Source organism: Anabas testudineus, chromosome 9 (genome assembly GCF_900324465.2).
Source record: "Anabas testudineus chromosome 9, fAnaTes1.2, whole genome shotgun sequence".
Classification (NCBI taxonomy): Eukaryota; Metazoa; Chordata; class Actinopteri; order Anabantiformes; family Anabantidae; genus Anabas; species Anabas testudineus.
The window spans coordinates 8,621,648-8,635,664 of NC_046618.1; the positions used below are offsets into that span (position 1 = coordinate 8,621,648).

Sequence of the window (14,017 nt, forward strand, 5' to 3'; positions counted from 1 at the left end):
ATTATAGACCAATATCCAATCTGCCCTTTATCTCTAAATTTCTTGAAAAGGTAGTTTCAAAGCAATTATGTGACTACCTGTGCCTGTATAAAGATTTCCAGTCAGGGTTTAGAGTACAACATAGCACAGAAACGGCAAATAAATAATTCCTTAATCTAATAATACCAGTGTATGCAAGAAAAGATACAACTGTATAATACACGAAGTGTCGCTAGGGGGCGCGAGTACGAGCACTCACCGGATGTTAGCAGCGATTTAACGACGAGGAGAAAAAGAAACAAACGCGGTGGTTCTTATTGTCTCTACAATAACGACTTTGTTTACAAACTATGCGGTAAAAGGTAAGTTGTTGATTCTGTCTGGAATAACACTTAACTTGTTTATGCAGTAGTGCCGAGACATTAAATTACCTAAGGCACAGGTCTATCCGGTTTAGTGCCCGTCAGTCCATGCTAGCTCGCTGCTCGTTCGTCATGTGAGCCTGTTGTCTTCACTGTTTTCATCGTGAACTGATCTATTCTGTCTGTGCTCGTTTGATGTGAGCAGCTAACTTAAGCTGTGCTGCGTCCCCCTGAGCACGATGGCTACTCAGAGAGTGCTCCCTCAAAGCAAAGAGACTCTGCTACAGAACTACAACAAGAGGCTGAAAGATGACATCAGGTCCATCTTGGACAACTTCACAGAAATAATCAAAACTGCGAAGGTACACAGATGCACAGTGCAACACTTTATTCACGTTATCTGCCATTTCCTATGTCTGTTACGTTTGTAAATGTGTCTTCAGGCTTCCTGCTGTTCGTTGTTTTTTTTTTGCTCATGTCACCTGCTCTCCATATACATGACTTATGTAATATATCCTTATTCTAACTATCTTCTTTCTCCAGATAGAGGATGAAACGCAGGTTTCCAGAGCGACCCAAGCAGAGCAGGACCATTATGAAATGCACGTCAGAGCTGCCAACATTGTAAGTATGAAAACAATTGTCCACAATAAAAACGAGTGTTTTACTGTTTCATCAAATTGAGACATGTATTTTTCTGAATGTTGGATATGTGCTAAAATTGAAGCGTTGAATTTAGTTGTTAGTTCGGATTAAGTTCGGATGCATTATCGTGTATTTCTACACTCATATCCTTCCTCTGTGCTGTCATTTCAGGTACGTGCCGGTGAGTCCCTGATGAAGCTGGTGTCTGATCTGAAGCAGTTCCTGATTCTGAACGACTTTCCTTCCGTGAATGACGCCATCAGCCTCCAGAACCAGCATCTCCGCTCTCTGCAGGAGGAGTGTGACAAGAAGCTCACCTCACTCCGTGACGAGATCGCCATCGACCTGTATGAGCTAGAGGAAGAATATTACTCCTCCAGGTACAAGTAGGCTCATATTTGCCCCCCCGCCCCATGCCACTGCCCCTGTGTTGTCCAAAGCCCAGCACCATATACCTTCTTGCCTTTTACCATTCACTGCTGAGCCGAGCGAGGGGTTTAGTTCTGCCAACATGTCAATCACACTTGTATTGAATTTATCTCACTGTCTTGTCCAGACGGTAACATTCATCAACACAAAGCATTGCTGAGGGTCATTGTGATGGTGCTCATCTCACTAAGTGACTATACATTGTTACTGACTTTTTTTCCCCCTCTGTGGTGTGTGTGTTGTAATTGATTAAGTAGAGAGGACCAGCATTAAATAGGTAAACCACTGAATATCTGAAGTATAAATGTATCCAGCTGTTGAATTACAACAGTGTTTTTGGGCATTCTGTACAGCTTGCACTAAATGGTGATCAGGCTTTCATTTTTCTGGTACGCAGCGTCCAGTAGGCTCCAGAGAGGGATGAACAATTATTGTTAGTCACGTGGACGATGTACATGGTTGTACTAACTAAAATATTTTAAATTGAAATGGCAAATGGCAATTTGTGTAGAGAAAGGGAATGCACCTTTACAAAAATTACATATTAAAAGAACTAATACTACATCAGAATGAATATTTTATAAATGCGTCAATCGTGAAGCTTATTTATATGTAATATTTGATCATAAACAAATGATTATCATAAATACAGTGCTGATACTAGATTGTAGGGCTAGATTGTGCATAAATGTTTATTATAGACACAGCTTTTTGGTGTTATTTATTTGAGGGGGAAAAAATGAATCCTCTAAGAATATCTCAAGTAGGTGTTATCTTTAAAAGTGATTTTATAAAGTAATATTTTATTGATTTTTGTCCTTAAGACCACAATGTGTAACCGTGCAGTTGTCACATATTACACACGGTGTGGTTGCACATGTGTACCAGCTCGTACCAGCTGTAAAATAGACCCAAAATGATTAAGAAATAAAGTAGAGGAAAAACAATGTAGTAGTTTGTCTTGTTTTCTGTGAAAAGCTGAGTGAACTTAGTAGGCTCTCAGTCCTGTTCGGAGCATGCTGGGTGCGGGGCCTCCTTCATCGCTGCACTCACTCTGATTTCTCCTCCATCAGCAACTAATCCTACCTTTTTGCTGAACTGAAAGTGAGCAGTTAATCCGTCATACCATTAAAAACAAATGAATGAACAGCTCTATCATGCATCGATCGCGCTTATGCATAACCTCCATGCTTCTATTGTATGAGTGCCTTCATGTGCTTCCTCTGTGGATGAATGTGCTTTTTCTGACCTGCTGCTTTTGTCTGCTCCTCTCTTTCTGCACTGCGCCGACTCTTTGCCTCCTACTGGTTTCTGGTCTGCAAAGCTACAGTCAGTGGGACAGCACTGATCTGCCACTATGTGAGGCCTACTGCCGGCGAGACAGTTGGGCCTCTCCAGGCAGCAGTAGCAGTTCTACCCATGGTGAAAGGGAAGAGGTGGATGGACCTCCTTCACAGGACACAAACCCCCAACACCATCTCAACGGACATGGGACTGCCTCTACAGAGAAATCATGAGGAGGAAATTGGACTCTGACTGGACTGTCTAAGACTTGTGCTCAGTTTGTACATGAGTGGTTTGGCTGGTGTAGTTTCTGTTACACATTATAAAATAGTGTCTGATTAGGTTTTCCACTCTTTGGTGTTATGGACTTCAAGAAAGACTAAACTTTGGCATTTATGCTTGTCTTCATTATTAACTGGAAAGAGTAAATTAAGTGTACAGAAAAATAAATCCTGAAAATGTTTTTAGTATCAGAAATATTGCCTCTAAAACGCAAGTAACATTTTCTCATTTCTAGTGACTATTTCAAAATGAAAGTAAAAATGCTGAGTACACTTTATACATACAGTACTTCAGTTAAAACCTGCTGATAAACTGCAGATTTTAGATCCAGATTTACATGCTTTATATTCTTACAATAATCATATACTTTATTGATCCCCTTATGCTGTACTTAAGTATATGTTCCCATGTTGGTAAAAGTTTCCCTTTGTAACATTTAGTTTTTTACACCGCTGAGCACTAGTCAAATTAAAGAACAATTTCAATGCTGTTGGTTTTATGTTTTTAATCAAATCAGTTTTAAGGTAGCCTTAAAAACCATAAAGTCCAGACTAAAGATGGACAAAAAAGCCAACTTCTCCACGGTTCAGAGCAGAAATATGATTCAGTCTGACAATTCCCACGTTTCTGTATTCCTCAATATTTGCCTGACAATCCTGAGCCTCACAATCTACAGTTAGCTTGAATTCTCCAGTAATATGACAGAAAGCAAATGTACTGAATACACATAACCACAGAGAGCTATATACAATATTTGCAACAAACAACATCTTGAGAGTTATGTCATTAACAGTTGTTTTGTAGAAGCCAGTCCATAAATCATCTTTATGGCTCAATTTCTAGTAAAATGGACGCCATGTTCAGTCATTTATTCCTCAAATAAGAACATCTGGTTTTTCAATAGCGTCGGTTCATCTTCTTGAACTTCTCATAGTGGTAGTCATCTGTGGCTTTTTCATTATTTGGGCGTTTGCGGTAGTTGGGAGGTGAAGATGCTGTGGATTCAGAGGAGAGTGTGTAACTATAAATATGATTTAATATTGGTCATAGTTCTCCTGTGATGCTCTTCAGGCCAATACAGAGATTATAACAAGTGTGGTGATTTAAACTGCTACATTATATAGAACAGTGAGTGGGGCTGTGTGCAGTCTCTTACCCTCTGGACCTGGTTTCTCAGTGTCACCCACGCGCAGTGGTCTTGCCTTGGGCTCTTCTCTGTGTCTGTGGTGCCTTTGTGGTGCATTCGCATCCTCATGATAGACTATGATAATAAAAAGGCATTATTAGCACACATTCACTTCTCATTAGCTTCTTGTGTCTTTTTGAACTGGAACCCAGAACTCACAGCGGTTGTGTTGGACGTAGTTGACGGCAATGTTTGTGGGTACAAATGACGTGCCAAGGTCTTTTTTCTTGTTTCTTTGTTCTGCTATAAGCTTGGCCTTTGCCTCCTCTGTGTGGATAATGTTCTTTATCTTAGCACTAGGAAAAAAAAGACAAAAACAAAAATCAGTAACAGTGTTACATCCTAACTTTCAGCTGCAGAATATTTTCCTCTCATATTAAAAAAATCTGCACATTTGCACATCCATTTTGAGAATCTTCTATACGTACTCAATGCCCAGATCGACTTCAGGGATCCCACTCAGCATCTGATTGGACAACATTTCCTCTGTCTTTTTGGCCGAGTTGACTCGGATGTTCTCGGGCAGCTCATACAGGTGGTCCTCTGCATTCTTCACTTTAATTTTTTGCTCTTCAGCCTCAACCAAGCCCTTCTTTTTTTTCAGCTCTGTCTCAATATATTTCATCCTACAAGAACAGATGAAGCAACATGAAGCAATTACTACATTTTGTGGGTTTCCATTAATGTGTCCTAAATGTTGGAAATTTCAATCTTTACTATGCATATATACTCTTACAAATAAAAAACAGAATAAATCCTATTTCTACTGAGGTCTGAGAAGAAAGTATCCCCTAGATTTTAGTCAGGTGTCTGGTTGCCAAAGGAAGTAAGGTTTCCTATCACAAGTGTAAAAAGTATACATACATGTCGGCATCTTCATCTCTTCTATTGGTTTCAGCAGAGAACGAGGTGCCTAAGTTGAGGTCTGTCTCATCTTCTGTCCTGCATGTGGAAGAGAGAGCTCATCTTAGGCCAAGCAAATGTCATAGGTAATAACACACGTTTAATTTTGTAATTATATACTAGTACACAAACAGTATGTTAATCACACTGCATCAAAACATGTGTTACTTACATATCCCTGTTCCTGTCTTTGACTTTCTTCATGTCTACAATTCCTCCAGTTTTCAGTTTAAATGGATCATCCTGTGAGAAATGTTTTTTTTTTTTTTTTGTTAATAAAATACTAAGCAAAAAGCCAGTTATTCACTTATATTCTTGTTTGTTTATTAGAATAAAAAAGTAACTCACATAAATTTCCGCCTCTGGTGGCAGTTTCTCTCCAACCAATAAAGCGGTCACACTGTACAAAGGGAAATATGAATACTTATCCTCATCATATCTGTCATATTCTGATTTAACCACTTCAGGTGTTGTAGCTTTTTGCAGCTCTGTAGTGTAAACAGTTTGACAAACAGCATCTGCTACAGTGACGTTACCTGACTCCCTTCTGTCGTCTCCGCAAACTCTGAAGCTCTTTAGCCTCTTCTACTTTTGATCTAAACGAACAAGAAAGTGACATAGATTAGACCACGCTGGTTGAGTGTCTCATTAAAAACAGCTTGAACCGATACCGTTTGATTTTCCTTTTTACTTTATGTGATAGCTACAGGCTAACTTACGTAACCGCATTGTTACTCGGGCTACATAGCAATTCGTTGACGTTTTTATGTTTTGAATAAAGTACTTTACCTAACTTCTTCAGTTGTCTCCTCTTCCTCTACATCTGACGAGTCCCTTCTCCTCCGAAAATTTTTACCACACGGCATTTTAATGTTTAATTTTATTTCCAAGCTTTCACTAAATTACACCCGTCGACTACTGTTGGACGTCGGCGGACAGTTTAGTACGCGGACAATAATACTACGTCACTTCCGCAAAGAGGAAGCGACCTTAAAATACCGCGGTATTGTTTTTTTTTATTATATTATTATAATATTATAAAAGAAAATCTTCAGACATTACAAAATAATGAAAGGCTAATAATGAATTTAAAGTAAATATTGTGAATTAAGTTTATTTTTCATTCAGAAATTTGTTGGACAAATATTCACAAATGAATAATCAGTAAAAACATATTGAGGAATTAAGTGAAATAGAAGGGTGTGTGTGGTGGGGAGGGGAGTGGGGTTAATTATACAGAGTTATAAAGTAGTTTCTGTGCACAAGTATTTTCCAATACAACAGTATTTAGCACTATTGTATGGCATTGTCAAACTATTTGTTTGGCATACAGTACCAGAAGGAATTATAAAGTTTATAGTTATAAGGTTTAATCCAAAATTGTTAAACATATATATAATTTAAATTGCTTGATGAACATCATGTCTGTTTTTTTCTGTATTTCCATATATCCTAATGTGTTTTTGCTAATAATCACAATGGCCCCATTTTGTCAAAATACTATTTGATTGTTTAAAAATCAGGTATCATTTGCATCCAAGACACATGGTCAAAAGAAAAATGTTTACTTTAACATCAGTTAATAATTAGTTAGTCAAAGTTGATCTTACAGAGATGGTAATGGGATGGGATGTGCAACCTGTGCAACATATACTAAAGTTGAAATTTCAGTGAATAAAAGAAAGGTTAGCATACATTTTCATAGTCCTTTTAAAAGAATAAAGTTTTGTTAGTTACTGGAGTTCAAACAATTGGAATGAGGTTAGTATTGTGTGGTGATGATAGATGATGATGATAAATTAGTCTGGTGCAACAAAGAATTGCATTTGGGAACATAGAAAAAAATGACAGGCAAGAAAAAAAAATTCTGTTTGTCCCAAATGTAGCTAGAAAGGAAGGACAGTTATAATCGAATAAGCTACAACATAATGGGCCTTCATGGTTTTAAAACTCTTACCTCATCTAACAGTCGGCGCCGGAAACACTCCGTCAATAAAGCGAAGAAGAAGACGACAGCTCCGACCACTTCCGTTCTCTTTAGTTAATCATAACAAACATGGCGACTTACAGGCAGGTGGGCAAGCTGTTGGGTATTTCAGCAAGACTTTCGCGCCCGTAAGTTTATCTTTTTTCTCGGCTATGAGATTGCGACATCATCTAATCTTGCATGTAATGTCTGGATGAATACATTCAGCCTTTAAGAAGAGGACTTCGGCTAATTAACTATTAGCGCATTGCAAGCTAGCTCGGTAGAGTGACGCAGGCTGATCTTAACTTCTCAGAGCAGCTTGATGTGCAGATAATGTGTTGTTTTTCTGTTTTAACGTAGATAATTTCTAATCCCTTGTTAACATTTCATGTCAAAGAATAAGCAATTATTGACACATCGATACGTGCACTAAAAGAGATGACGTTAAAGCAGTTTCAAATCAAAATGTAATTGTGGCGTTTGTAAGGTGTGTATTAACGTTATAGTCTTCATGTGCACATCTGGACATTACAAAAATGCAAAAGGTTTGAGCAAATAAGAAGCCCAGCCTCGAATTTTTGATTGTTTTTATTCTTACTGATTAATGTTTGAGGCTGATTTATTGGAGAAATTTACTTTGTACCTTTCTGCAAATAAATGGCTTTAGTTGCTTTGCTATAATATTTACACTGAACTCTATCACATGTTGATTTAAATGTACCCCTGTTCAAAGTCCAGATGAAGATACCTTTAACCCACATAGATAATTCATGCCTTGATTACACATAGGTAATGTTAATTCAAGTATCCTCAGATCAGCCTGCAGTAAATTTGGCTGCACCAATGATGAGTTTATATATATGTTTACTTATCTTAATTGTCTCGATTTGAATTTGAATTGCTTAATGAACATTATGTCTGTTTTTTTTCTGTATCCCCATATGTCCTAATGTGTTTTTGCTAATAATCACAATGGCCCCATTTTGTCAAAATACTATAGAAAAGAATGAATATCCTACAGATTCAGATGAGAATTGTGCATATTCCTTGGCCAGGAAAAGACTGCCAATGCTGAAAACATATTAAGAAGCTATTGCTGACAACGGTACATAGTATGTTCTGTATTGGGTCAAGTTTAACTGTTTGGTGTCTTTTTTTTAATCTCTTTTATCTGCCATCTTAGTCTTGCTGGCAGTGGATTTCAGCATGCTGGATTACACTGGCCTTCACATAACAAAGGGGTCTTGAACAGATGGCCTCAAAATCCTCACTGGGTTGTTCCAGGTTTGTATTTCTGCAGCATTCTTGTAGCTAACTTGGAAAAAAAAGCTATATAACGATGTTACATTCTCATACTTTGTTTTTTGTCTCTTTCCAGGAAGAACCATGTTTGTGCAGACTCAGGACACACCAAATCCAAACAGCCTAAAGTTTCTGCCCGGTCGTACAGTCCTTGAGGCGGGAACTATGAACTTTGCTGGCCCTCGTGATGCGTACTGCTCACCCTTAGCCAGGTATATAACTGCTTAAGTACAAAGCTAAGGGAGTTAACAAAGAAAAAAAAATTTTTACAGTTGGCATTTTGGCATGGCATACTAGAAAAAATACAGGTTTAATTAATAATATTGATAGTGGCTTTGTTGTCCTGTTTCACACCTTAATGGAATGGTTGTTATGTTTGTTTGCTAAGTCATCGGCCTTATCACCAGATCCTATGTTTAAAATCATGATCATAGGTGCTTAAACAGACTGATGTACGTACAGTTCTTTTTACGTTTTTGTTTCCTTTTTTTTTTTTTTCAGTTTTATCCATTAGTGGTTTTAGTTTGAGAACCTTAATTTATATTTAATTCATATATATATATATATATATATATATATATATATATATATTACTGTGTAAAGTTGTAAAGTAAGCCTTTCAAATGTAAACCTCTTTAATGTTCTTTGTCTTCAGACAGCTGTTCAGGATTGATGGTGTTAAGAGTGTCTTCTTGGGCCCTGACTTTATTACCATAACAAAGGTAAAACCAAATTCAGCTCACATGGGCATCATAAAGTATCACTATGTAATGTCATTGCTTGGAATAACTTTTCTTTTGAACATATACTTCTTCTGTCCACTTAGTCTGATGCAAATATGGAATGGAAAGTAATCAAACCTGATGTATTTGCTGCCATTATGGACTTTTTCACCTCTGGACTTCCTGTTGTTAATGAGGACAGCAAACCTAGTGCAGATACAGGTAAGGGGCTTGACACAAAGTTAAACAAAACAATTGGGCAGAACAGGTATAACAAGAAACCTCAACTTCTCTTTTCAGCACTGTCAGATGATGATGATGAAGTAGTTGCTATGATTAAAGAACTGTTGGATACTCGAATAAGGTAACTGCCTGTGAAAAGTCACTCGGATATCTGTGCCTGTTCTCTTTTACTGTGGCTTTATGTCCTTCTCTCACACATGCCAATGTTCTGGTTCCCCAGACCAACGGTGCAGGAGGATGGAGGTGATGTTTTGTACCGGGGGTTTGAGGATGGAGTCGTTAAACTAAAACTGCAGGGCTCTTGTACCAGTTGTCCCAGTTCTATTGTTACTTTGAAGAATGGGATCCAAAACATGCTGCAGTTTTACGTTCCGGAAGTTGAATCCGTGGAGCAGGTGAACAGCTGTCAGAAACACATGTTGAAAACATGATATTTAATAAAGTTACAGCGGTGCTCGAACAGTTTTTCTCTTTTTCCTTTAACAGCAGTGTGGAACAGTAATTGATATAGCAACAGGAGTAGATTTTCAATCTAACCAACCTTATCGCAAACATCCACTTTTAAAATATATATTTATGTTGTAATGTAAGCTTTATTTATTTTTTTTATTCCTTTTTAGGATAAGATAATTTTTACAATAAGGACACGAGTTTAGTATAGCGCAACAAAACAACAAATTGGAATATGTAAAAAAAAAAAAAAAAAAAAAAGAGAGAGAGAAATAGTAAGAAAAGTAAAGGTCTGTCAAGAACTTATCTGTGCAACTTGAAAATGTTAACTGAATGTGTTATGTGTTGTTCTCACAGGTAAAGGATGAGGAGGAAGAGGGGGAGGCTGCCCAAGTTTGAACTGAAACCAGAACAACATTTACACATTCCTCTCTTCCCAGTCATGTGCTTAAATGCAAGCCATATATATATATATATATATATATATATATATATATATAAGCCATGCAAGCTGTTGTTTAGCATAGCTGCATAAAGAACACTTTTCATCGTTGGCATCATTCATCCAGATGTTATTATTGATTGATTTTTGGTAGCTAGTTTTAAGTCCAATGACAGTATTTCACTTAATATAGGACAGTCATAGAACAGATGACTGTAAGGCTGAATAAATTATTTATTATTTCACACTATTACACATTTGAATCAGTCAAGTAGGTTTAAATTCATATACTGTGTGTATATAAATAAAGTTTATTGAACTATTTTAATACTGTGTGTACCTCTGTTGTGTGCATAATAAACTAGAATCACGTATTTGCAAGTCAAGTCAAGTCAAGTCAAGAAGCTTTATTGTCATTCCAACCACATATAGCTGAAGCAGTACATAGTGAAATGAGACAACGTTTCTCCAGAACCATGGTGCTACATAAAACGGCAACAAGACAAACATGGGGCTGAGGACTGCTAAGTTGTCCTAGCAAAACACATAAAGTGCATCCTGTGCAACCTAGTGCAAACAGTGCAAGAACACAAAGAAAAAGTGCAGACAGACGTCAGAAGACAGTGCAAAAACAGAACACAAAACACAAAACAGCAGCGACCAGTAGCGGAAATGAATACAATTTACAACTGAAGGATGGAAACATGTCGAATCTAGCGAGTGTGTGTGCTCAGTTCAGTTTGTTGTGTGTGTGTTGAGGAGCCTGATGGCTTGGGGGAAGAAACTGTTCAAAAGTCTGGTTGTGAGGGCCCGAATGCTCCGGAACCTCTTCCCTGATGGCAGAAGTGTGAAGATTGGGTGTGAGGGGTGGGTGGGGTCGTCCACAATGCAGGTAGCCTTGCGGATGCAGCGTGTGGTGTAAATGTCCGTGATGGAGGGGAGAGAGACTCCAATGATCTTTTCAGCTGTCCTCACTATCCGTTGTAGGGCCTTGCGATCCGAAACGGTGCAGTTCCCAAACCAGGCAGTGATGCAGCCGCTCAGGATGCTCTCAATGGTTCCCCTGTAAAATGTAGTCAAAATGGGGGGCGGCAGATGGGCTTTCCTCAGCTTCCTCAGGAAGTAGAGACGCTGCTGGGCCTTTTTGCTGATGGAGCGGGTGTTGAGTGACCAGGTGAGGTTCTCCTCCAGATGGACACCAAGAAATTTGGTGCTCTTGACGATCTCCACTGACGCTCCATCGATGTTCAGTGGAGAGTGGTCACTCTTTGCTCTTCTAAAGTCAACAACCATCTCTTTAGTTTTCCCAACGTTCAGAGACAGGTTGTTGGCCTTGCACCAGGCTGAGAGCTGATGTACCTCCTCTCTGTACGCTGACTCGTCGTTCTTGCTGATGAGACCCACCACAGTCGTGTCATCAGCGAACTTGATGATCTGATTCGAGCTGTGCATCGCTACACAGTCGTGAGTCAGCAAAGTGAACAGCAGTGGACTGAGCACACAGCCCTGTGGGGCCCCAGTGCTCAGCATGGTGGTGCTGGAGATGCTGTTCCCGATCCGGACTGACTGGGGTCTCCCAGTCAGGAAGTCCAGGATCCAGTTGCAGAGGGAGGTGGTCAGACCCAGTCGGCTCAGCTTCCCAATCAGCTGCTGGGGAATGATGGTGTTGAATGCTGAGCTGAAGTCTATGAACAGCATTCGAACATATGAGTCTTTGTTGTCCAGATGGCTGAGAGCCAGGTGGAGAGTAGTGGTGATGGCATCGTCCGTGGAACGGTTTGGACGATACGCAAACTGCAGCGGGTCCAGTGAGGGTGGAAGCTGGGACTTGATGTTCCTCATGACCAGCCTCTCGAAGCACTTCATGATGATGGGTGTGAGTGCAACAGGGCGGTAGTCGTTGAGGCAGGAGACAGTAGACGTCTTCGGCACCGGCACGATGGTCGTTGACTTGAGGCATGTAGGAACAACGGCGCTGCTCAGGGAGATGTTGAAGATGTCAGTGAAGACATCCACGAGCTGATCTGCGCATTCCCTGAGGACCCTGCCAGGAACGTTGTCAGGACCAGCAGCCTTCCGTGGGTTGATTCTGCGTAGAGTCTTCCTCACGTCGGCTGTGGAGAGACAGAGCACCTGATCATTTGGGGGAAGGGTGGATTTCCTAGCTACCGTGTTATTCTTTACCTGTACCTCAAATCGGGCGTAGAAGTCGTTCAGCACATCTGGGAGGGAGGCATCGCTAACACAGACGGGTGGAGTTGTCTTGTAGTTAGTGATCGCCTGGATGCCCTGCCACATGCGCCGGCTGTCTCCGCTGTCCTCAAAGTGGCCGTGGATCCTCCTGGCGTGCGCGCGCTTCGCCTCTCTGATGGCTCGGGACAGTTCAGCCCTTGCTGTTCTTAAGGCCGTCATGTCTCCTGCTCTGAAGGCGGAGTCCCTCGACTTCAGCAGCGCACGCACCCTAGCAGTCATCCACGGTTTCTGGTTGGAGCGTGTAGTGACGGTCTTGGAGATGGTCACATCATCAACACACTTGCTGATGTAGCTGGTCACTGATGATGTGTACTCCTCCAAGTTGACGGAATCACCGGTGGTTGCAGCCTCCCTGAACATGTCCCAGTCGGTGCACTCAAAGCAGTCCTGAAGAGCAGAGATGGCTCCTGCTGGCCAGGTCTTTACTTGCTTCAGAACCGGTTGGGAGCGTCGGACAAGTGGTCTGTATGCTGGAATTAGCATAACAGAGATGTGGTCTGAGTATCCGAGGTGGGGGCGGGGCTCCGCTCGGTAGGCGCCGGGGATGTTGCTGTAAACACGATCCAGCGCGTTCTCCCCCCTCGTAGCAAAGTCCACATGCTGATGGAGTTTAGGGAGCACTAACTTGAGATTTACATGGTTGAAATCTCCGGCAATGATGACCAGGCCGTCAGGTTGGGCGTTCTGCACGTCGCTGATAGCTCCATGTAGTTCACCAACGCCTCTTTGGCATTAACGCCAGGAGGGATGTAAACTCCAAAGATGAAAACAGTGGTGAATTCCCTCGGTAAATAAAAAGGTCTGCACCGAACAGTCACAAACTCCACAAGTGGTGAACAGTAGCTGGAAACCAGCACAGAGTCCTTACACCAGTCCGTGTTAATAAAAACACACACACCACCGCCGCGACTCTTACCGCACAGAGCTGGGTTCCTGTCGGCTCGAAACGCGGTTAGGCCGTGTAGCTTGATGGCGGCGTCCGGGACTCTGTCGCTGAGCCACGTCTCTGTGAAGACAAAGACGCAGCAGTCTCTGTACTCACGTCTCTAGAGAACACACTGAGACACAGAGGGCAATTGGAAATGGAGCAAGGACAGTCCCCTGTGGAGCCACTGTGCTATATAACATCATGCCCAACACAATTTTAGTCTCATATACTGTGATCTGTCGCTGAGGTAATCCATAGTCCAGGACACAAGGCTGTGGTCCCACCTAGCTTGCTCTATTTTTGAAGAATAGAAAGATAAACAAAAATAATATTTGAATGAAGGTGTTTTTTAGATATAATGTTATATTAACTGATTACTTGAGGCTTCTTGTTTTAGAATAAATATAAACTTTGGATCAAAAGAAATTAAAGTGAATTTAGTTTTCTCTACCAAATTTACGTCTTGTAGGGTTGAGATGAATTCAGCTTTTACAGTAATGTTGGGGATTAACCTTAAAACAGTGATTTGTATTTGTTATCTTCCACTGTTCTCAACATCAGCATTATGGGTGTGGGTAAACTTCAGTATTATTAAATCTTGGCCACAGCATTGGAATGACTTAAGGCTTGCACGCTAC

At 40.6% G+C, this 14,017-nt stretch overlaps 3 protein-coding genes across 4 annotated transcripts; 2 read left to right on the forward strand and 1 right to left on the reverse strand.

Annotated features, from left to right (window-relative positions):
* Window positions 1-233: 233 nt before the first annotated feature.
* On the forward strand, window positions 234-3,466 carry med22 (mediator complex subunit 22). Of its 2 annotated transcripts, XM_026343829.1 has the most exons (5): window positions 234-341; window positions 547-703; window positions 885-965; window positions 1,158-1,366; window positions 2,740-3,466. In XM_026343829.1, the coding sequence occupies exons 2-5, from the start codon at window positions 581-583 to the stop codon at window positions 2,930-2,932; spliced, it is 606 nt and encodes a 201-aa protein (XP_026199614.1). In that variant the 5' UTR covers window positions 234-341; window positions 547-580; the 3' UTR covers window positions 2,933-3,466. The 2 variants fall into 2 exon arrangements, with proteins under 2 accessions (XP_026199614.1, XP_026199616.1); XM_026343831.1 differs by lacking the exon at window positions 2,740-3,466 and having other exon boundaries at window positions 1,158-2,362.
* A 5-nt stretch (window positions 3,467-3,471) lies between these two features.
* Window positions 3,472-6,015, reverse strand: c9h9orf78 (chromosome 9 C9orf78 homolog). Its single transcript, XM_026343828.1, has 9 exons — window positions 5,860-6,015; window positions 5,607-5,666; window positions 5,419-5,470; window positions 5,243-5,313; window positions 5,032-5,109; window positions 4,596-4,793; window positions 4,327-4,463; window positions 4,138-4,242; window positions 3,472-3,976 (listed from the first exon to the last, which is right to left on the reverse strand). The coding sequence occupies exons 1-9, from the start codon at window positions 5,934-5,936 to the stop codon at window positions 3,879-3,881; spliced, it is 876 nt and encodes a 291-aa protein (XP_026199613.1). The 5' UTR covers window positions 5,937-6,015; the 3' UTR covers window positions 3,472-3,878.
* A 1,053-nt stretch (window positions 6,016-7,068) lies between these two features.
* nfu1 (NFU1 iron-sulfur cluster scaffold homolog (S. cerevisiae)) lies at window positions 7,069-10,526 on the forward strand. Its single transcript, XM_026342378.1, has 8 exons — window positions 7,069-7,185; window positions 8,223-8,323; window positions 8,418-8,553; window positions 8,997-9,063; window positions 9,168-9,285; window positions 9,364-9,427; window positions 9,527-9,701; window positions 10,114-10,526. Exons 1-8 carry the CDS (start codon window positions 7,127-7,129, stop codon window positions 10,153-10,155), a joined length of 762 nt encoding a protein of 253 aa, XP_026198163.1. The 5' UTR covers window positions 7,069-7,126; the 3' UTR covers window positions 10,156-10,526.
* The last annotated feature ends 3,491 nt before the right edge of the window (window positions 10,527-14,017 follow it).